The sequence below is a fragment of the Brienomyrus brachyistius genome, chromosome 6 (assembly GCF_023856365.1).
Source record: "Brienomyrus brachyistius isolate T26 chromosome 6, BBRACH_0.4, whole genome shotgun sequence".
NCBI classification, from domain to species: domain Eukaryota; kingdom Metazoa; phylum Chordata; class Actinopteri; order Osteoglossiformes; family Mormyridae; genus Brienomyrus; species Brienomyrus brachyistius.
In genome coordinates, this window is record NC_064538.1 from 1,178,915 (window position 1) to 1,202,118 (window position 23,204).

At 41.7% G+C, this 23,204-nt stretch overlaps 1 protein-coding gene across 3 annotated transcripts in view; it reads right to left on the reverse strand.

Moving 5' to 3' along the window:
• nphp4 (nephronophthisis 4) overlaps nucleotides 1–23,204 on the reverse strand; it is a 113,757-nt gene that overhangs the window by 82,503 nt on the left and 8,050 nt on the right. For all 3 annotated transcript variants that reach the window (XM_049017281.1, XM_049017280.1, XM_049017279.1), the window contains 2 exons: nucleotides 4,440–4,618; nucleotides 4,137–4,201 (listed from right to left, as the gene is read on the reverse strand). In XM_049017281.1, coding sequence (XP_048873238.1) covers nucleotides 4,137–4,201; nucleotides 4,440–4,618 — 244 coding nt within the window. The remainder of the gene's footprint in view (nucleotides 1–4,136; nucleotides 4,202–4,439; nucleotides 4,619–23,204) is intronic.

The window sequence follows — 23,204 nt, forward strand, 5'->3', positions numbered from 1 at the left end:
ATTTTGTCATGTTCGTAAAAAATAGCCTCTTTTCTGCAATCGCCAGCCTGACACCTGAAGTATACTGAAAGCTCAAAAAATGAAGCAATATCCTATCGGATGATTAGATAGTTTTACTGCTCTTCTCCCTGCTTTTAAAATATTCCAAATCAATAACAGCACTCTAGCTAAAGTGGAAATGTTACACTGTCAGACTGATATTTAGCCATGTTTTACTGATAACTCCACAAACAGAAAAGCACGGTATTGTAACCCATTCCAGCATAATGCAGTCCTTCAAAACGTAAGTGTCAACAGAAACCCTTATTCTCTCAGGCCCAGAAGCATGAAAATCCATCCTCTCTCTAAGACCTTAGTGGAGATGGACTGTAACGATACCACTCACCTACACAAAGCCATTAGAGGGACCTGCTAGATGGATGTGTGGGATGATTCGAGGGAAGAAATGATGAACGGTGAAAAAAGATAACCTCCTCGTTTAGGACCCCAACCTCGAGCTCAATGGCCAGTCCACTGCGCCAGGAGCATCAGCGAAAGTACAGCACATTAGGCACACTATAATCACCTTGCTCGTCCTCTCTGTTCCTCTTTCCTCCCTCTCCCTCAGGAAGCCCAACAGACTGGCAAATGTACCGGACAGGAATCCAGCTACCTCCACTCCCTAATTGTGATCACCGATATGCATGTCCAGCTGGTCATTGTGGTAAAAAGACTCAAAGTGCCGTTTTCTAGCGAAAAGGCAAATGATAAGGCAGAGTAACCAGCCACAATAATCTGTATCCTTCTAACTCACAGAAATGGTTCAGGAAAACTATTCCGTCAAATTAGGGGGAAAAGTCAGAGACTAATGGTCTACGAATCAGTGCAAAAACTGTAGTCCTCTTAACCTGCAGGATTCCCGTACTTCATTAAACTTCTATGGCAGTAAGCTTAACAGAGAGGTTAATTGGAGCCATCACTCTCACAGGGATGACTGTCGTGCATTCATTGCAGGGAGGGGGAAAATTCTGCAAAAAAAGCTTCCTCATTCCAGCCTTTTATCACTCCAGTGTCAAAGTTGGCAGAATTCCGTCATATCTGGGGGCCACGAACCTTAGTCGCCCAGAGCCTCTGGCTACAGTAGTCTATGTAAACGTTGTCGAAGTCTGGACCAAACCGCAAGTTAATCCGGACCGAGCTGATATTGCAGCTTATGGATCAATATGGTTAATGTAAGAAGGCTTAACGTGGTCTAAAGTACAGAAATTCAGTGTAGTGCCACCACACTCATAATTCACCATAATCCCCACACCCATGAAACGATTAATGAGGGTTATTGTGAAAAGTTCCCGTTATTGATATATATTGATATCTACAATGAAAGTTAATATCAGATCATTAAAGTTCCTGAAATGTGGTTTTGCTATTGAAAATTGTTCAGGACCTCTGACTTTAAAGAAAAATCAGATGCAGACTTTTGATCGAGATGTCCGGCATCCCCTACTAAAATTAACAGTTAACATCTTTCCAAATGGTGGGTTTGTGCAATGTGACTTTGTAATATGACGCCACTCTGGGTGTGGCTATGCTATTTTTAAAGTTTGCAAAGTTGATTTTGTTCACCACCCGCATAAAGAAGATTATTAAGAATATTAAGAAACTCTTCGGGATGGCAAACGCATTGATGGGATAGAAAGAACGGAGGATGGAATGGGAGATTTTTCTGGCACCTGTGTGGTATGAATCGCTAGGCAAAATGGAGGAACGTACAAATACACATTGTATTTAAGTGAGCAGATGGTAAGAAGTGCACCTTTGCTTCCAGACTCCCACATCCACATGGCACAAACTTTCCTTCACAATCCTCACTCCTCGAAACATCTGCAGCCTTCCGCATTTTACAAAATGCCCTTGAAAGGAGACGGCTGCCACCTGGACACTTCGGCAGTTTTTCTGATCTAAGAGCCAACACTTCACATGCTTGTTCCTGTATTAATGTTTTCAATCCCATTGAGGACCCACTGTTCTCAGTCTCGGAGCTTCCACTGCTCTTTGAGACTGTGAAAATTAAAAAGCCCTCCAGCGGATGCCGAAGTGCTCACGGGAGTTTCAGGAACCTTTGACATTCTGTCCCCAGGGCAGAAAAAGAAAAATCAATTAAGCGGTATTTGGTGCAAATTACTTGCTACGGTAAAAGCACTGAATAACATGTAATTACCAAATTTCAGCAGCATACCCCTTCAGTCTGTGAATGAGCAGGTGAGGGGCTGTGTGGTGTTTTTGTACTAGCATGGTAACTTCCCTGCCCTCGTGGATTATTACCCCTGATCAAAGGCGCACAGCTGCTCCTGGTTGTGCTACATTAGTAAAAAAAAAAGTTAGACATAAGTAGGTACTTAAGCAGGAAGGAACTTGTCCATCCGCATACATGCTTCTATGCCAAGTTTGATAATGACAGTATCTGACGTTTATGCAGTTTTTATTGCCCGTTTCCATTTCAGTGAGCAGTTTTTAAAGGACAAATATGCATATGTATGTTTCATTTTTAGATGATAAAAGGTGTCTGGTTTTGAACCCTGCAGCTACGCTCCTGTGAGAAATCGAAACTCCATCACCACAACCTATTATTCAATTATACCCCATAGTCCAAATAAAAAAAGAAACCATTTTTATCTGCATAAACTGGTATGACATCTGCATGTCCTCTCTGTGTTCAGGTCGGTTTCCAGTGTCCTCCCACAAAGACCGTGAATGAGTGTCACTACACTACCCTGTGTAGTCTCACACTCACACCCACCCATGGCTAAGATGGACAGTTCAGGTCCATTAACAACCTAACATCAAATCTAGAATTTGAAAACCGTATTATGTTTGGACGTACTGCAAAAAAATTTTTAAAAAAATCACTGGATAACAATTAACATTCTTCTTGTGTACAATGTCAGAAAACAATCATGCAGTTCTGTGTCTGTTTCAGTACTCCCCTTTCTTATAAGGATTATGCAAAAAGTGCCCAAATATACTACATACTAATTGGTTAGATTCTGTATTATTGGGAAGTTTGTGATGGCAAACACCCCTATGATGCATGAATCACTCAAGGACCCTTTGAGATATTTCTCAAAAAATATCCGACAGCACAAATAACCCCAGACCAGGAAAGAGAGACAAGGCTCCATCCTCCCCGCTCCGCCAAACGCAATCGAGTGCAGTGCCTGGAGTGTGAACAGCGACTTCATCTGGCCAATCTTCCCCGGACGGCAGGAGCTGTACTCTCCCCTTTGCTGTGAATGTTAAATAAGGATTAACAGTCATTTTTTTCCAAACCCCTGACCCCTTCACGAGTTTTTGGCAGCTGACTTGGCTTAGAAAGGCTCTCTCCAACACACCTCCTCAGAGGCAGACACTTGTTCTGAAAAAACTGAACATTATGGAAAATGGTGGTATGTCACACTGCGATCGCATTGCTCGTAATGCGCCTGATACGCCCATGAATATCTGCACAGTCTTCTCTTTCACCCCACTTATCGGAATGGACCTTGATCCTGCACCCAGAAATCAAGCATGATGCTCTTCAACCCGGCGTGGCCAATTATTTTTCAAATTAACAGAATGTCACTTCACTGGGGAGAACTTTGCATTCGTGGGCTGACATTATTTTCCTTCTGTTAACTTTAAAGACAAACTATAATAGTTCAGCTAATGATTGAAACATAACGGAGACACTTGTGAGCAGCTCCTACATGCAAGCACTGAGTGAGCCGCTGCTCCTGCCCACCGCAGTGCCACCAAAGCACCGGTACGTTCTTCATGCCGCTAATGGACCAGGTCACAGCCACTCCATGTTTTATGGCGTTTCCAGGCATGACAATACATCTCTGAGGTAGTAAATTACAAACGATTCTATTCACACATGAACGTCACCCATAAATTCTGGCAATTAAATAAAATTACTTTAAAATGGTTTAATAAAAACGAGTGATAGAAGGAGAATGTATATTCTGTGGAGTCAGGGTCGTCACCCCGCTTTTCTGCATACTTGTATACAGAGATTTCTTTGAGAGACATTCCGAGCCACTTACTACTTCTCTTCTGATGATATTGTAAAGAACTTCTCATAATAAACAGAGATGGAACAAAAACAGGAAGTAACTCACTTTCGACAGGTTCGTGCAATGAAGGGTGAAGCAGGGCTCTCGGGCTTCCATGGTACAGACACAGTCTTCAAGAGGGACAGAAGAAAAACAGCAGAGCACAGTCTTCATCAATATGCCTCTCATTTCACCTCACTGCTTCCATACAACATGAATGGCCCAAGCCAAAGGCAGCATGTCACACGCTGCAGCCGCACATCCGCTGTGCAGAAGGGGGGTTTCCAGCAAGTGAAGAAATAGCAAAACGCTAATAAAGTTACACGGTACAACTGGGACATGGAGCAGGCGACCGAACATTCTGCTCACCTTCTCGGCTCCTTGGAGTCAAGGCCTTCCGCTGGGTCTGCTTTGGCGGAAAAGAGGCGCAAAATTGCGAATCCACAGCCCAAGGCGCGCTGGGAGCCGTCGGCCTGATCAGTCACGGCCACCACTTCCACGACGGCCACTATGCTGGGGAGCCGGAGGGAGGTGTGGAAGTACAGCGCCTGGAAGGGGCAAAAGGGCGGCCGAGGACAACTTTAACAGGGTATATATGGCAGCTTCTATTCATTTACTTGTTTGTTTGGTTGGTTGTTTATTATATTAATAAATCAGGTAAAAGACCGATTAATATCAACATGGCATTTCATGCATATTCAACATGTCACATCGCAAGGACCACAATAGTCTGCTGGGTTCAAATCACCACTAAAAAATATTTACTCTATCGCTGCAAACAAAGTGTAGTCATCCTTTCACCATACTACCAAGTAATCAAGAAGGAAAATTAAAGAGTATCGATTAAAGTTATCGGGTAGTTGTGACAGCTATAAATTATAACCATTTTGTAATGGGGGGCAGCGTGTGGCTCAGTGGGCTGAGCCTCTGTGCCTGCGATCACCAGCTCAAGCCGGACCTCGGCACGTCTGCCGGTCCCTGAGCGAGGCCCTTAACCCCCAGCCTCCTGGGTGCTGCTATGGGTGGCTGCCCTTCACAGCCAGTCTATTGGCAAGTTGACGGAAGCGTTTCCCCCACAGAGATCAATAAAGTATTAATTATTCATCCAATTTTGAATTACTAAAATTATAACATGTGCATTAAGGAGTTTTGCAATCTATGGTTATCCATGAAGCCATCCACCAAGGTCGTCCATGGTCTATGACTGATATAAATCAAGCCAAGCAAAATTTGAGGGGGGCCTGACTGATTTCTGGGAGGGCCAGTGCCACCCCAGCCCCACTGACTATATTACAGGTCTTAACTTTATAACCAACTCATTCCACAATAGCTAGGCCAGGTCGTCACTCCCCCCCCCCCCCCCCCCCGTACTGGGTGCTGCAGGACGTGTACACTTTCATTCCACAAAAAAATCACTTCAATTTAAAAGTTTGTAATGAGCTATTCACACAGAAATAAGAATAATGACCCCTACATATACTTTTACATAAAGGATGCAGGATCTCTACTCAGCAATATTTTGTGTAAGAATAGCAGCAAACATACTGCAGCAGGGGGTTCGTTGACTCACGATGTGTGGGAGCCAAGATTCCAAAAGTCAACGGAAAGGCCATTTGTCAAGCCTTATAAAATTAATAAAATCTATTGGAGTGACAGAAGCAATAACGCAAAAACAAGAAATTCTGGGCCACTCTGCGAATTTCTCCACAGAACATATCAAACGGGGAGCAATTTTACAGAAGGTCCTACCCTCCAGTTCTAAATCACCTTTACAAACGGGAATCTAAAAAGAGGTGGATAAAGAGGGTGTTAGAAGTGTTGACATTCAGAAACACCTCAAATTACAAAGCAATTGACAGTTACATTGCTTGTTTTCAATCCTGATTATATAAACTATTTTATATCTATATTTGATCTGTGGAAGGACGAATAAGGGATTCTATAACAATCTGCATCTCATGTCTAAATCTTTGTATACAATGTAATGCCAATAAAAAAGAATGTCACAAACAAATCTGCAGAATTAAAGTAGCATCTTGATGAATGACATAAAACCCAGAAGAACAAAATGTCCTCCACTGAAAACTTAGAGACAGATACCTGCAGATCTAGGGTTGGCACAATTTTGGGGGTCAGATCCTACACTTGGTGAAAGGCGTTTAAATCTCTGGTGTCGCGATACTTAACTTTTTTTCAGGATGATATCTAATACATGTTTACAACCAACACAAACCCAGGTCTTCCACTAAGAAATCTGTGTTTGTTTATTGTTCACATGTTCCTGTATTCAACTATCATCACCAGAGCATCAGAAAATGGTGCCAACCAAATTCTGCCAGGAATACATAAGGTCCAACGAAAAACCCTGAGAAGTCCTGCCTGTGTTCACCACAGGAAACGCAGACTTGGGTGCCATTGAGGAAACAGCTTGCACTATAACGTTGCCAGGGATACCATATGGTTTATCTAATGGGTTGATATTTAATTTTGAAGCTACTTTATCAACAAATCATTAACTGGATGTCACAAGGGTAAATATCCCCCCCCCCCAAAAAAAAATAAAAAACTGCAAAGGGAAAAGGAAGTTAATTGACCAACATTACAACTTCATTATGAGTCACAAAAGAGCTGCATGTACATGGTCAGAAGAGGAATTACTTTATGGTCTTTCTGTTGACAGGTAAATTAAACCAGACTAAGGACTTTCACCTCATATTAAAGGGTATTTTCCACTTTCTATTCATACTCTCACTCTGATAATACAAAGCTTTCAGACAGTCAAGTTACCAATAAATAAAGGGAACAGTGCACCATCAACTGTTAAAATAGTTTTGCATATGTTAGCCAAAGGCCTCCAGTGTTGCTATTTTAAAGCCACATTATCATCTGAAATCATCAGTTTCCCAAAACATTTTTCCAAAATTCAATGAAACTATCAGACTGGTTCATTCACATGAAATGGTCACAAAGGCTGACTTGCCTTCTGCCAGCTACTTCTGGCACCAGAGTAAAGTTGTCATCCATCCCATATTTCCGGGATCATCCTGAATTGAAAAATAAAACACTTTGTGCCGTTTTGAGCTGATACATGATACGATTTGTCCTGTATTTTCCTATCCAGACCAAAGGATAATTTAATACAGATCAGAGAATCGATGCTATAGTGCCCGGCACCCCTTGCTGAAACTTGAACTGAGGGCTCTGCTATTTGTGTTCATCTGTCTGTCCGTCAGAGTCTGATGGAAAATTGAAGGGCTGCCATTCTCCCCACTTAGCACACAAGGTTTCCTTCTTTGATAAGCTACGTGGGCAGCCATTACCCACAATCCTTTTAATAGAGGCTGCACAGTTCTCACCTTGGGTTTTTAAAGGAGTTCCTGAGTTCTCGTCGCTGCGGAAAACGCATCATTAATGCACGAGACATCAGTCAAGTATTTGGCGCGCCTGGTTTTCAAGATGTCAGAACCCGATCATCTGGCCAGGCAACCCTAAGAGTTCAATCACAAAAGACGAAATGTAGCAATATTCAGGAGCTGATTGGCCATCGGAAGCACCGACACGATTCCCGATTGGCCGACGTCACCGCTGGGCTGGCCGAGCGCCGCCGTGCACACCCTCTCAAATTCCCAAAAATAAATGCAGATGCTTGTAGTAAATCAATGAACAGACAGTCCCTCCCCAAGAGGTATGACTTTGCTTTGCACGCATGTATCCGTTGTAGAGTAAAGGTGGCAGCATCTCCCAAAATAAAAATAAACAAAGTAGCAGTAGGTGAGGGAATTGTCTGAAACTATAGGAATAAGGAATAACCTTATTTAGGAGTGTCACCCTCCCCCCCCCCCCCCCCAAACACTCCACTTCAGGGCTGAAAGACAGTCCCACCCCACCCTTGCTAATATATGTGTTCATCCCATCATTTGAAAAAAAACTAAATCTGGTATGGCTGCCCCCCCGACAGTCGGCTAAACGCATTTTGCCAACAGCGCACCATGAGTGTAGGGAGGGTGAATAGGCTCGCGTTCCCAACATGAAGGCTCATGGGAAATTCCCCTGGCCCTTTTAAAACAGAACTTAATTTGCAGCACATCCAACCTGATGTTATTTTTCTCAAACTGAAATTGCGTCCCTTTTGGAAGTGACACGGTGACATTACCATTTCACGCAAAATTAACATCTGCTTTACACTGATATCGCAGAGGTCGCGTATAGTGAGACTCCCTGAAACTATTTATCCACAGAGGGGGAAAAAAAATGACGAAAGATCTGAAAAGCACAGTTAACTGGGGGAAAACATTCAATTAAGGGGACAGTCCTTGTCAAAATGTTTTTCCTTGCTCTGAGGATACGCATTGACCCTGCTCTTAGCTGCCATCGCATGCGACTACGAGATCTAATGGTAGAGCAAAAGAAAAGCTATCCTGTGAATTCCAATTTATGCCAAGTAACGTGCTTTTTCAGCTAGAACCTTTTTTTTGAATACTTGGCCAAATGCACGGGGTCACAAATTTTGGCCCAGCGGCTATGACTATCCGGCTTAATAAGGACATTATAAAGTGATGCAAGTCTACTAAAGAAATACTAGTTTTAAAATATTGATTCAACATAATTGGCTAAAAACTTGCCCAGTCGGGTAGCTTTGGGCCTCGACTCCCCTGTCCCTCCCAGGGACACCTTTAATCAGCGTGTCTGTCCTTCTTGGCATTCCGCTGGGACGCTATATATGAATACAGTTTGAGAAAAATTGACTCAACACCAAGTTCCTTTCACAAAGATCCCAGGACTCCTGACTTGACTGCTGTGGCTTTAGCTTCTTTTAATCTCATCCCCCCAGGTTCAGCGCCTTGCTGTTAATCGCTCCCTGATCCTCCACGGTCCTGCTCTTAGTTCTTCCAACCAATCTCTTCTCCAACCTGCTGAAGGGTCTCTGGTACCTCAGCACATGGACACTCTCTCTTGAGGCTCCCTCAGGGCTAAAGCCTATCAACTGCCTGAAGCAGAGGGTGGGTGATAGTCTTACAACTGGAAGCTCAACCGTAGGGAAGGGGCCTCTGCTGTAGTCAGACCTCCAGGTACCGGGGCCATGGTAAGCGGCCCCCTCATAACAGAAGCTAAGAAGTGATCACTAACACTTGGGTAGGTTTCTGAACATTAGTCAGGTTTTATATTTATTCAGCAACTAAAGGCAATTTTAAAAACTATGACTTTCAGTTGTCTTCATGAGGATTACGATGCCTCAGGCCTTGTCCATACGGTTGCTTTTATAAATGATGTTTTTCCTCCTCTGTTATTGAAAACAATCTTTGTCCACGTGAAAATGTTCAAATAAGCTGTCAAGAGCATGCAAAACCAACAGGGGGCGATATAACTAACCGTACAGCCATGTTGGCCAATCAGAAGCCTTCTCAGCAGTTTTGCTAGGTTAAGAACAGCTAATGTAAACAGTGAATAGTGCAAACTCTGGCGACAAAGTAGATAACGGTGCACACTCTGACGTTACAAGCCAAAAAAGGATAAAAAGGATGTTGTCTGTAGACTGCTTGCTGCAATTTTAAGCAAGAATATCTATTCACACTAAAATTACAGGTCACACCAGCTATGTAATTTAATTAAAAAATTAAATAGCAATTACATAATTAAAATATATTTTTTTATAATTGTCATTTTCAAACTGAACTGGCAGCTGATAAAATATAATCTTTAGAAATTAAGTTTCGTTCAAAGAAATATCTGCTATTATAAACTTTTTAGGATTATGATGTTCTTATTTAATTTTCTTGGATATACAAAAACTGAAATATTAAAATATCTTAATGATGTTCTGTGCTGTTAAGTGTTGCATTTAAACAGCCTAATCCAACCTCTTTCAGGTCTGCAATACACAGAAATTTGGCATTTAGGGCACTTGTCTGGATAAAAAAAAGTTGTTTTTTTGTTGCTGACTGCTTGATTACAGTTCATGAGAACTTAATAGGGAGCACAGAGTTGAAATCATGTCTGGTGTCAAAGGCACTGTGAATTGAGCCATTTTGTAGGGAAACTAAAGACATCTGTCCGTGCGTTTGAAGTCATTCCAAATCAAGTAACCCCACAGTGCATGTTCTCCCTCTGAGAGAATAATTCCACTCATGTAATAGTGCTTAAAAGTGTACTTGCAACAGAGCTGGAGATTTAAATGTGTGCAAGCTGATCATGGCACAGAGCTACTTACAAGGACTGAGAGCTAAACAAACAGAGGCTCACTGGTGATATTCCGCAGACCATGCACTGCATTAATGCACATAGCAAATAAATAACACCAGGGAGAGACATTCCTGTAAAATACCATGTGCTGCTTCAAAGAAAAGCCAGTAGCCAACTGGGAGGAATGGAATGGAAGTTCCTACTGTATGTGAAATTCAGAAGAGTGACTTGGATGTAGTGGAGAGGGCTATGGCGGAAAGCCCTAAAAAGCTGTCAGATACTACAGAGCTCATGCAGGTATGCAAAAATGCCTGACTGGTTCAGGCACAGTCAGGAACATGAAAAACGCAACATACAGGATTTATACAGGAAATCTTACACAATTCAGCTACATAAGCTTAACATTTAGAAAGAAGATCTCCGCACAAATGAGAAACAAGACTGGCGTGTTATAATTCAGTAGCAAACCACCCTAGCTAATAATTCATATATTATCCATAATGGCTTCCTACAACATAACCACCATCAATGACATCATAATTATGCTCATAATTGCAGTTAAATTGCACTGAGTGCCTGACTCAGTTTTTTAAAAATGTCATTTGTCTCAATAAATTGTGCTTTTCATTAACAAATATTATATTTTCTCATATTCTTTCTTACTTTCATGCAGATGACACTAATTGTGTGTTCGTAAAATCATGTAACAGTCATTACCGATTTCTTCAGGTGATACTTGTCATTAAATATTTATTTAGATTTAATCATAGAGTTTTAGTAATGACGACACACTCACACACGTTTTATTACAAAACACACAAGTCCCGATAAACATTAACGGTAGAATGGCCTAGTCTTTACCTTTTTAGGTTTCCCAAACCGCACCTCGTTAAGATGACTAATCAGTGTTATTTCAAACATAATCTCAATTCAAACTCCAAAGGCAAGTCAGATTTATTTTTTTTTTGTTTCCAGATGCATTCCACATAATGCTTTGCAAATGACAGATTTTCTCCAGACAGCTACCTCGTCAATTCAAGCAGACTCATAGGACTGCATTTTCAAGAGAGAGATCAAAGCAGAGATTTAGACACTGAGCAGCAATAAAACAGTAACTTGTCATGCTGGATATTTGTAAAAGGTATCAGTGCAACTGTCATCTGGCACATTTTAGCTTCTGTTTCTGATACATACAGCTGGATATCGATCTTATTTATGCCCCATAATCAGATTCACACCTGGGGGGGTCTCGTCTCATGCTCATCAGTGACGTTTCAATGTTTTTTGAAGCTTTGGTATGAGAAAATGGCCACTATATGATTTACTTTCCCTGTGAGGATTAAGAAAGCTTATCAAGGTGTCCCCAAAACATTTTCAACCCTTCACCTTTCCAGACAATTATGCACCCAATACCACCTATAAAATATATAACACCACCCCAGCAATAAGCAAGGCATTCACAGATCACGGGATGCAGAAAAGGATTTGCTTTGTCCCTAAATACGGTTAAGACAGATCAGATAATCATAAAAGACTATAATAGACTACTGATAATAGATCAGATAATCATTTGGACTATCTGTATGTCTAACAGAAAAATACTGATCACATTTTGTAAAATAATTTTACATTTTCTTTCATTTTCCTCTCAAATGGAACTTTAAACATCTTCAGTAAAGAACAAGCATTTTAATACAATGCAGAGAAAATATAATTTGACTTTAGGTGCCCTTTGTCCAATGCATACTGCTATTAAGTCCTAATTAATAACTCTTGAGAATATATAGTACTTATAATCCATTAACTGCTGGACAAATTGAAACTTCAGAAAATTAAACACAATGTAGATGGCTCTCCCACTTAAAATGGACTGCAAATTACAGTGCATGAAGTTAAACAGGATTAAGTGGAATGTTAAGCCATCCACGAGGTCTATCCCACTGCAGCTTTAATTCCTTAGGAAATTCAACAATCTGCACGGAGTTGGATCAGGAGCAGCATGGACATCACTGGGTCAGAGTGTTGCTATTGGATACAGCAACACATCAAACACACACAAATACTAATAAAGTAATAAATATAATAAAAAGATTTTATTGACACATTGCAATAAGTCTACAATAGCGGCTATACTTCTCACGTAGTTACATTTCTCCCTGTGCAGACATACGCAAATTCGCTTTTAACTTTTCCAAGAAATAAGCATATTGAAAATGCCGCTTATCATTCTCTGCGAAGACGCGTTTGTTTTCAGGCAGTTAGTCTGGGGCAGGGGTCTGATAAAGGCCACATTACGTTCTGAAACAGTTCACCTCATTTTCAATAAATGCAAATAAGAGAGTGAAGGGTTGCAGTGTTTTCCGTTTTTTGATTATGAAGTACCTGCCAGGTCTGCAGCCTTATGATAAATGGAATTTTATTCGCCTGCTCGTTTTGAGTAAAGAAAAGGGCTATCTGTAGGTATCAGTGACCTCTATTTAAGACCTTATAATACCCTTTTTAAAACATTTAAGACCTTGATGCCAATTTAAGTTACACTGGCAACATACCTTTGGCGTTCATGCACAATAAATTCCCTTAGATTAGACTGCAAAGGAAAACCGTCCTTTTTATTCCGAGCAATCCCAAGGAACTAGTGAGGACGCCGTTTTGCCTTTGCCACATGAAAAGGATTCGGCAACTTCAGAGACGGGAAACATTGTTTTGCTTAGCGATGCACCGATGAGGAGACTTTATGGCCAATTATTTAGAGGAAGTGACCCCTGTAACAACGCTGATTGTTTGGGAGGTTCTGCTTAAATAAGTTTAGAGAGACACACCAAGCAAGCAAGTGAATTACATTCCAAAAACATGAAAACTTTTTTTTTGTTAAGAAAACATCAACTGTGGCATTACAACAGTCCCAGAGCATTATATTCTATAACTGTATACATCCTATATATTTATAACATTTATAACAGAGAAGGACTCATCAAGTGTGACACACAGCACCTAATCTTCCTAGCAATATCTTTTGATTTTGCACAGTCAATTTTCTTTTGCTGTCAAATGCTTGTGTTTCTCACTTCGTCTTGCCTTAAGGTGACCAATTTGTTGAAATGTTTATTAGTAGATCTCCCTCATGAAATGTTAGCAGAGCGATATTTGCAAAATGCATTACTAACATCGTTTTCACTAATATTAAAATAATTCCACACAGCAGACATGTTTCTAACAATGTAGACCATGGGTGTACAAAGCAATATGGGTCACCATTTTAAAAGGGAATTATCGGCAGTTAGTATCAGCTCATTTTCAACCATTGACCGATGACTGACTTGCCGTATCGGTGGATACCGAGGGTTGGCCAATGCAATCGGCCCATCACTAGTTTTAATCTAATCAGAAATGCCTCTCGATAAGAATGATGCTTTACAGAAGTCTCTAGGCACCATAGCATTGCAGAAGGTTGCTTTGAGATCGCTCTTTGTAGCTGAGGTAACATTAACCGAAAAGTTGGTTATTGTGATGGCAGCAGTGTTAGCTAAACTGCACATCATGGATGCTGATGCACCACTAACTTTAACAATAGTAAGGAAATGTGACACAGTCACCCAACGTCTTTCTTCCCCCACTGCTGTCGGCTGGACAGCACTCTTCATATGTAACGCGCTTCAACCAAGACTTTCAAGATCCCCATTTTTTAGAAAATTTCCCCATTTTTTGATCTCTTAATAGCATATTTGCTAACTATGCACTCAGGACACACCATCAACTTTCAAGTGGCACAAAATATGCATCGTTCAGGTAACTTCAAATGGTTCCCAGGTGCTCTACTAAAGGAGTAAATGTATAATCGGCTACCTCACGCTTGAGGGGAGGAAAGTAACAAGAAATATGATGCATCAGGAAATGTCATTCAATGCTTTTAATACGTTTTAATGGACTTAAATTTGTCTAATTTGATGTAATAGTTAATATATTTTTAATAAACCGGGAAACCGTGAATGTATTGTGATGATTTAGAGGTATACAGCTGAAAATTCTGGATTTCTCAAACTTCCATGGATCCGTCTGAATTGCTGATGATTGCAAATAAGCATAATAAATCATAATTTTAAACGTTTTTAAATATACCTTTATGGATACTATGCAACTTTCATGTACATAAACTTGAAAGAACTAAACCAGACAGCTGACATATTTCATTTACACTTATCAGAGGCTGACAAGAGAGGCAAATAGCACATATTTCAGTGTGGGACGATATTAATATGCATGTTCTCCACAAATTACTGTTTCACCTCAAAATCTAAGAAAGAACATGCTGCGTGGGATGAGCATATATTGCAACACTGATATTAATTTTCCTTCATGGATAACTGAACACCTAGCCAATGGAGTCTCCTCAAACCAAAAACAAATTAGGCTAACACAGATTAGCATTCATAAAGAAAGCGCCACCTGATGATCTTTCTGCTACAATGCTTTTGAGAAGCTCGCCCCTATTTTGTAGTTCTAAGATACTAATGGTTTGTGCTACAATGCTTTTGGAAAATACAGCTAGGCTACTAAAAATAATGGAGGTGATTGCATTGGACGATCTGCCATTTTCCATAGTGGAAAGTGAGGGATTTCATTGGCTCTTCCACCACTTAGAAGACGACTCAATGTACCGGCCTGCAACACCTTTGTAGTTCATTATTAAATCTGGGCCACAGGAATGTCTTTCATCTTCCACAGAATAAAAAAAATGTTCTGATGTCATTCTACTAATCTGCATTGCAAACTCAGAGTGTTTCGCCACCAGTAAACCCCCCCCCCCCCCAAGTCACATAGCATTTCCTTTAATGTGTTTTTTTACGTACAGTTTCATGGTTGGCCTTTTGACAGTTTCACTCTGGTGTGTTCTCCCTGTTTAATACTAACAATAAAAAAATGATGTCCTGAGATTCTACTTTTATGTTTCATTTATAGTCTGTGACAAAGTTCCAGTGGTAATATTTGTGATTTTTTTCAGTAAAGTTAAAAAGTGTTTGAATTTAAGTTATCAAAATAATTGAATAGCTGATTAAACAAATTGTAGAAGAAATTAAAGATCTGCATCGAATCATATCCTCGATAATCGTAACTGAATCTTATCGCCATGGGACCCACAATTTTTAACCCTCATTACTAATAACTGCAATATGTTTGACAACTCAAAACCAGTTACAAAACGAAACTATTTCATGATAAAGTTGCTATATGATATTAAAAAAAAATCTTTAATGCGAGTCGGCCTGTTACAGTGTAACAATGAAAATACAGAATAGTCCGTTTATAATTTAAAGCTTTTTAACAGAATCTGCAGCCACATTTTTTAAGGCATGCTGCTGAACTCAGTTTGTGGCCAAGTCACATGGGAACTGAAATGAGACCAAGCTTCCTGCTGGATACACTCGTGTACCACCGAGTTTACTTAAATATGCTGCTAAATATTCTGCTCTACTTGGCTTTTAAAGAACCTTAGTAAGGTGCAAATATATTTCATAAAATGACACTACCCACGGGGGCGGCATGGTGGTGCAGTGGTTAGCACTGTCGCCTCACACCTCTGGGACCCGGGTTCGAGTCTCCGCCTGGGTCACATGTGTGTGGAGTTTGCATGTTCTCCCCGTGTCGTCGTGGGGTTTCCTCCGGGTACTCCGGTTTCCCCCCACAGTCCAAAAAAAAAAAAAAAAAAAAAAACATGCTGAGGCTAATTGGAGTTGCTGAATTGCCCGTAGGTGTGCGTGTGAGTGAATGGTGTGTGAGTGTGCCCTGCGATGGGCTGGCCCCCCATCCTGGGTTGTTCCCTACCTCGTGCCCATTGATTCCAGGATAGGCTCCGGACCCCCCGCGACCCAATAGGATGAGCGGTTTGGAAAATGGATGGATGGATGGACACTACCCACACCAATGTTTCGGTAAATGGCATGTCCACTGATTTCTAATATTTGTAAGTGTGACCCAGTACGTTTAGTTAGCCAGACCCGAGAGAACACAAACTACAGTTTGTGTATATTATACACACTGTTTAAAAAAACAAAAGGAAAAAGCTATGCACATTATCACACTGTACTATATTAAATTTAGCATTACCTAGGTACTCTATTGCCTACGTAATTCAGGAAACCTTAAAAATACATACAGAACACATATTAGAAAATGAAGCTGTTTACTGTGTTTATATAGTGATAGCGATGAAAAGTTTGGCTTTCCTTAGTACGTTAAGTGGCCTCCCATCAGCATAATTGTAGAGATGAGCCAAAATAACAAATGATGACAAAGCAACAAATGGGATTTAGGGTTTAGCCAGGGAAACATTTTCACTGGCTGAAAAGCTTTAAGTCAGAACTCTGGAATTCAACCTCCGTTTGACAGCACAACAGCATAGAGGGTCTGTGGGGTCTAAGTGTTCATATTAGCTTTGAGATCCTCCATTTTCTGTCTACAATGCAAACCACATACTACACACATAGAGGAGCAAATGCACACAGTCACGCTTCTCATTGACCTGGTTAAATAACTGCCTATCTATGCCAGTGAAGCATCTCTCGTATCACAGCAGTGCTTTCCTCTTCAGCTTCTGCTGAGGACTTGGTGTCACGTGCTGCACGTTGAGCCCTGGACGTCGGCGTACCAGGCGTACATAAGGTCCCGATGCATTAGCCAAAAATAAGGTCGACATTAATATTAGGGGGTATATCTTCACCAAAAACCTGGCAGACATGAGATTATGTTAAACCACTAAAAGCAGGTAGATTTAGGGCTACCGTACAGGTTATTAGAAGCCGAGCAGAGGTATGGCTACAATATGCGTAAGTGGAACCAGCAGGAATGGGGCAGAAGGTCATAGAAAAGACTGCTTCATCTCGGCTGTAAGGTGAGTGTCGGGACAACGCAATCCTGCCCTGGGGCTAATCACAAGACAGCAGCGTGCCATGACATGCTATGGAGGCAAAGCAGGGACCTTAAGGATGCGGGTCACCGGGCCGTCTTGCAGTCCCTCCTGCAAAACAGACTCCAAATGCAAATCCGCCACACTGTTCCCTTTGTGCAGAATCTGCTGTCGCCAGGAAAGACGGCACAGCCAGATATTAAACTGTGATGTTCTGATATGGAGCTTAGGGAGGGGGATGTGACTGCCTGGCAGGATGACACTATACAGCTCAGTGTGTTACAGATCTGTGCCCGGGTCTGGGTGCTTGCGGGTTCAAATCCCACGTCCGCCAGTAATCATCCATGTTAGGCCCTGGAGCAAGACCCCCAACCCCAACTGCTCCCTGACCCCAAGCTTTGCTCACTTGTGCATCGCATGGGCTAAATAAATGTAAAGCTTGACAGCTCCTTTGTGCAGGACGCCAAATGTGGGGGCGGCAAGGTGGCACAGCACAAATCGCTCATTAAATCATCTGCAGTGCAGTCAGCCCCTTCATCCATCCGCAGAGGTGTGAATTTCAAAGGCTGCGCATTATTCCAGTGATTACCTGCTTCCATCTCCAGGACGACCCACATTCCCTGCTTAATTGTATTACCTTTATCGAATGGCATTAAATAAGTGTTGTAAATAAGATGTCAGAAATATTAGCCTGAGGACGAGATAGGGTATATTTAGCATTTCCTAATGCTGGAATCCTTATTATTAAGTTATAATGAAAGCATTACATCAGCTGGTTTGTTCACTTATGCTTAGAATGCTTTAGAATTTGTGTGCCCAGAAAACATATGCAGCTTGTAGGATATATGAGCTGATGATGTTATTATAGTTGTGTATAATAAGGATGTTGTTGGTTAGATGCCTATTAGCTGCTAAAAACACAGGTAACTAGTCAGGTAACTAATAAATCAACACCTCAGTGGTGCAGCAATATGCTGATTGAGTCAGTAAAAATCCCCAAGGTTATAAATACAGTAAAAGGATCTGTTTAACATCGGACTTAATGTACATTACACCTTTCGTATCGCTTGGTTCTTGATTCAGCAATTAAATCTAATGTAGGGTCAAATCAAATTTTAAAACATGCTTCTTTGTAGTAAAAAAAAAGAGAGCGATAGTATGGTAAATAACTAAAACCCGTCATATAAATATTCTCAGAAAGTGTTCTTTATGTTTAGTGTTTTAATGCATGCGGTCTAAAGCACTAGAGACGCCGGTGAAATTCAGCAAAAATAGAAGCAAAAACAGAACCCTTCAGAATGTTCCTGTCGCAAGCGGCAGCTACCTACCGGCTCGATAATCTAGGGCTCCCAACAAATACATCATTGTTTCTCTGCAGCAAATAAAAAAGCGGACCAAAAGGTTGTAGGTTCAAATCCCTGGAGGGCTGCACTTGTGTTTCAGAGGATGGTACTTCAGGAAATTGCCTCAGCAAAATACCCTGTCTCTGGGCAAAAGGGTATTACATTTTTAATACAGGAACTGCTAAACTACAGAAATAAATGTTATATATTATGCAATGGCCATTTTCCTGTTGGTTTGCTTTGATGTTATCCTCATGCTATTTGTTAGCTCCAAACACATGTATTATATGCATGTGTCGTACACGGCACATTCTACATAACATAACGAGTAACGTATCTAAACTAACGGAGATGTGGTGGCTGAAATAACTACAGGTTTGCCTGGATCCTTCCTTAGAAGCAGAGGGCTGGAGACAGGGGCCGTGCAGAATGGAATGCAAGACCACTGGCCTCTAAGAGACACACGTGAATAACAAGCAATTTGTAGGTGAAGGCTTGCCTCAAACTCCCCCCCCCAGCCCCCAAAGGGAGGCTGCAGTAAAGGCTGCTTAGGTAACAGGTCACTTCTAAAAACACGACAATTAAGCAGATTAGCAAGTGATGCCAGCTGCTTAATAAATCAGGTAAAAATGTCACACAGCTATACAGAATAATACAATCCTTCATTATTTTTATTACCCATCTCCCCACCCCCTAATACAAAAAAAACATTTTATGTCCCACCTCCCCCCCATGAAAATTATGTGCATTTATCCCATCTAATCAATGCTGTGCCACTAGTTACACTGAGTCCAATACTCGCATTTATTCTTCATCCTTATTGCTTTATTTATAATGCATCGTACCGATAGGTGCTAGTTAAACTGGGATCTACAGGTCTGCACGTCTACAGGTCTGCTCCAAATGATATTTCACTGCATTTGTACAGCATCTTCATAAGAGGTACATAGCCATTTCTGCATACAAGAGGACCATGAAAAGCTTGTGTACTGCTGAATCACTGGCTGACAGTCACGTTTGCCAGACTCATTCGTTGACTTGAATGTGAATAAATGCCTAAATGACATGGTGTTTAATGCGGTTAAAGGCAACGGGGCCCAGTCGCCCCGCCGTCTCGCACCGAAAGCATTGATCTGCCATTAGCAGAGGCTCTTTCCTGGGAAGCGTCTGGCCTATGACACAAGCTTTACTTTCAAAGCGATCTATAAAAGGCACAGGGGCCCTTTGGGGGCCCTTTGGGGACCCCGCCCCCCACACACAGACAGACTCGTCCTCAGGTAGGCTGCACACCAGCAGCCCTAGGGGAGGAGCTTGTGCTTCAACTGCAGAAGACAAATGACACATGGTGACCATTGTGAGGCCACTTCTGGCGAGGAACTAACCCCAATAATCTCCATGCAGTCTGATAAAAACAAGACCTCAGGGAGTCCCGATATAAAGTATTTTATTTTTTTGTAAAACACCTAAAATGGCCTTTCACCCCACTGCGAGGTTTTTTATTCCCGAAACCTGGGGTCACGGTAATGGATTCTGGCTCCCTTGCTACAGGCGCCCACAGAGCCTTTCAGGAGCAGCTGCTCCCTTGGCTGTTTACCACCAGAGGATGTGAAATATTGATAAGCACAACTCCAGCTTTATGGCCCAGCCTCCAATCCCATTCCGGTGCATCTCCAAGCAGGGAATAAAACTACTGGGTGGAACGGAACATTCTAGAGCAGCGAAATGAACAGGGGAAATTAATGGGGGCCCATTCAAGAGCCCCTCCTACCTACATGACACACACACACACACACACACACACACACACACACACACACACACACACACACACACACACACACACACACACACACACACACACACACACAGTAGATACAGGTGGAGCATTGCAAACTCTATTGCATAAAATACAATTAAGCGGTAGTGTTATTTTACATTATATTTTACAGTAGTGTTATACCAGTCTTGTTAATGGGAAAATCTAAACGAAATGTTGTAATTTGACCCACTGGTTACAGTTAGGGGCCACAAATATATATATATATATGGTAAAATTAATCTAATTTCTAATAAGTGTTTTGTGGGCTCCAGGGGGCTACTGCTAGCACTGGATTCATATGCTGACAGCATTTATCTGCTTCCTCTTCCTTATGAAGGGATTCTGAAGTATTCTAAAGAAACTGGGAGCATAAAGAAAGAGGCCCACAGCTCCCAGTGACCCTGGCTTGCTGATTTATCCCAGTGCAGGCCTGCTTCTCCAGTCCGGTGATCTGGGTGTAGAAGGGCGCCTGCTGTCTGGAGAGCAGCCTGACCCTCAGCAAGCCTGCGTGATACCGGGGATCGCAGTCGAAGTAGGTTTGCCTCAGTCTGGCATGGGGGGGGGACAACAGCTATCTTTCCCAGACACACGCTCCTGCCACAGTGCTTGGTCCCATTGCAGTGACATCCCAGGGCATCCAGGGCACAGCAACGGCACCTGGTAACACCATCCTATCTATTCAGTCACCGTCAACATTTGCAACAGTAAACCCTGTTCACATATTGCAACTGGAAGAGGTAGAAAGTTCAGGTTCAGAAAGCAGAAATTCGGACCAGGGTTTTGTTTCAACCAACCAGTTAAGTATACAGAGTCACAGTCAGAGGACTCAACTGATTGTTTCAGCCAATCTTGGTCTGGATTTGTACTTTCTGAACCCGAACTTTCCACGTCTGATAACTGGTCATGCGTGCAAATGTAGCCTGATATTAAAAGTTTCATTTGAGCAAATGGAATGGTGAGAGGCTGAATGGATGGACCAATGCAGTTTGCACTTCTGCTCATTTCAAATGTTATTTACAATATGGATAAGAGAATAATACTCACGATATCAATCTGAACATGACGAGAGGGAAAAAAAAAATGTCTTTTAAAAAAAGTTCCCATTAAAGGGACTTGTTTTATTGAAAGTGGTGCTAACATATCTAAATATCTGAGCAAAATAATTAAAAATAAATCACCCAGAGTCCTCCAGTTATCTTGTCATAAGATGTAGCGAAAGTACATGCTGCATCTCCAAACCCTTCACTGCAGAATTGTATTCGGCTACTTAAGCTCACATACGAGTTTGCTCTTCAGTATCAAAACAGGAGATATACGTACAACCATACTGCCATGGTACTCCTTTTTAGTACATGTGAAAAGAGGAAGCAGTTACGGACAATTATCGCCAAATCACAAATCTGCAATTCATCAACAAATTTTGCAACCTCGCTGACAAAAACAAAGACAACTGCCTCAAAATTACAGCTTTGAGCTGCAAGTCTTTAATTATAACCTCTGCCTCACACAACGCAGACAGAGTGGGGAACTGGGGGTAGAAACCAAAAGTGTCAATCATCGGGAACCTAGCAATAGCGAAAACACATTATTCCTCCTGTCAGAATGCCCGTTCGTCGACAGGCCATCTCTGGTGCAACAGTGCCCTCTGCTGGGGAAAAAAGGGCTGCATCTAAGACCACATGGAAAAACCAAGTCGGGAATACTGCCTCGTGGTAACCTGTCCGCTGAAAAAAGGTGATAAGGCAGAGGAGTGACTGACAGCTCCCTTGAGATGACACAAAAAGGAAGCCAATGGTTGAGCATCTGAACAAAGATATTATTACTTACTAGCCACTCCCAAAAGGAAGCCAACATACTGTATTACTCCGATAATTTTAACAAAACAATGTCTCATTTCTGCTGCAGATCTTCACCATGTGTTCGGCGAGCCCACATTCCAGCCCCCTTACAGTTCGGCCCAATGCCTATGACCACAGTGACATACACATTGTATTTTCATCATTTACTTCCTGGCATACATTTAGTCTTCAGGTGCTCAGAAATAACCCTTAGCCTGTGTAAAATATTACCTACTTATACGGCTGAAAAACAACACAGGATAAGTGCTCTACTGAGGAGCAAAACAGCAGGGCTCTCCCTGAAAGCTGAAGCTGAAATTCTTAGCTCGCAAGTCCACAAATCACATCCTTTGGGGATTAGGGTGGCTTCAGGGTCAGCAGACAAGCCCATTCTATGAAGTGCAGCTGCACCTATCACTCCCTGCACTTCATCACGGACACAGACTTAGGGACACAGTTAGCCAGCCATTCTTAGCTTTGTTGGTGCCAAGGCAGTACCTCCATCCATCAGGTCATCCAATGCTTATGGGCAATTACCTAGGCATCACAAAGCTCACTGATCCTAAGGTAACAGAGGTATGTCTGGAACACATGCACAGAACTTCTCCGTGACGATCAACTCCTTGTTAACACTTGTCCAGCTGGCTGAAATTTTAGCTCTTTGCTAACTCTTAGAAAGCCAAATGACACGGATAGCTACATTTCAATGTCCCAGTCAGTGCATTTAACAAAGGGAATGTTACAGGTTCAATTAATAAAAATATTGCCACTTGTACTTATTCCAGCTAGACAAATAAGATGTGCATAGATGACTTACGAACAACATAACCCTATAAGCTACGAAAACAAATTTGCCCCTGTAGAGTGAAATACGGTCAAAGAGTTTGACAGTAGCAATGCAACCATGGCAACACACTCCTATAATCAAGCCGTGGCCTCCTGGTGAAATCAAACAAAAACTGAACAAAGATTAAAGAGAACGGACTTAGAAAAAAATATGGTTAACAAATCTCAGGAATAAAAATGTAACCAATGGCAAATTATAGTGCTAAA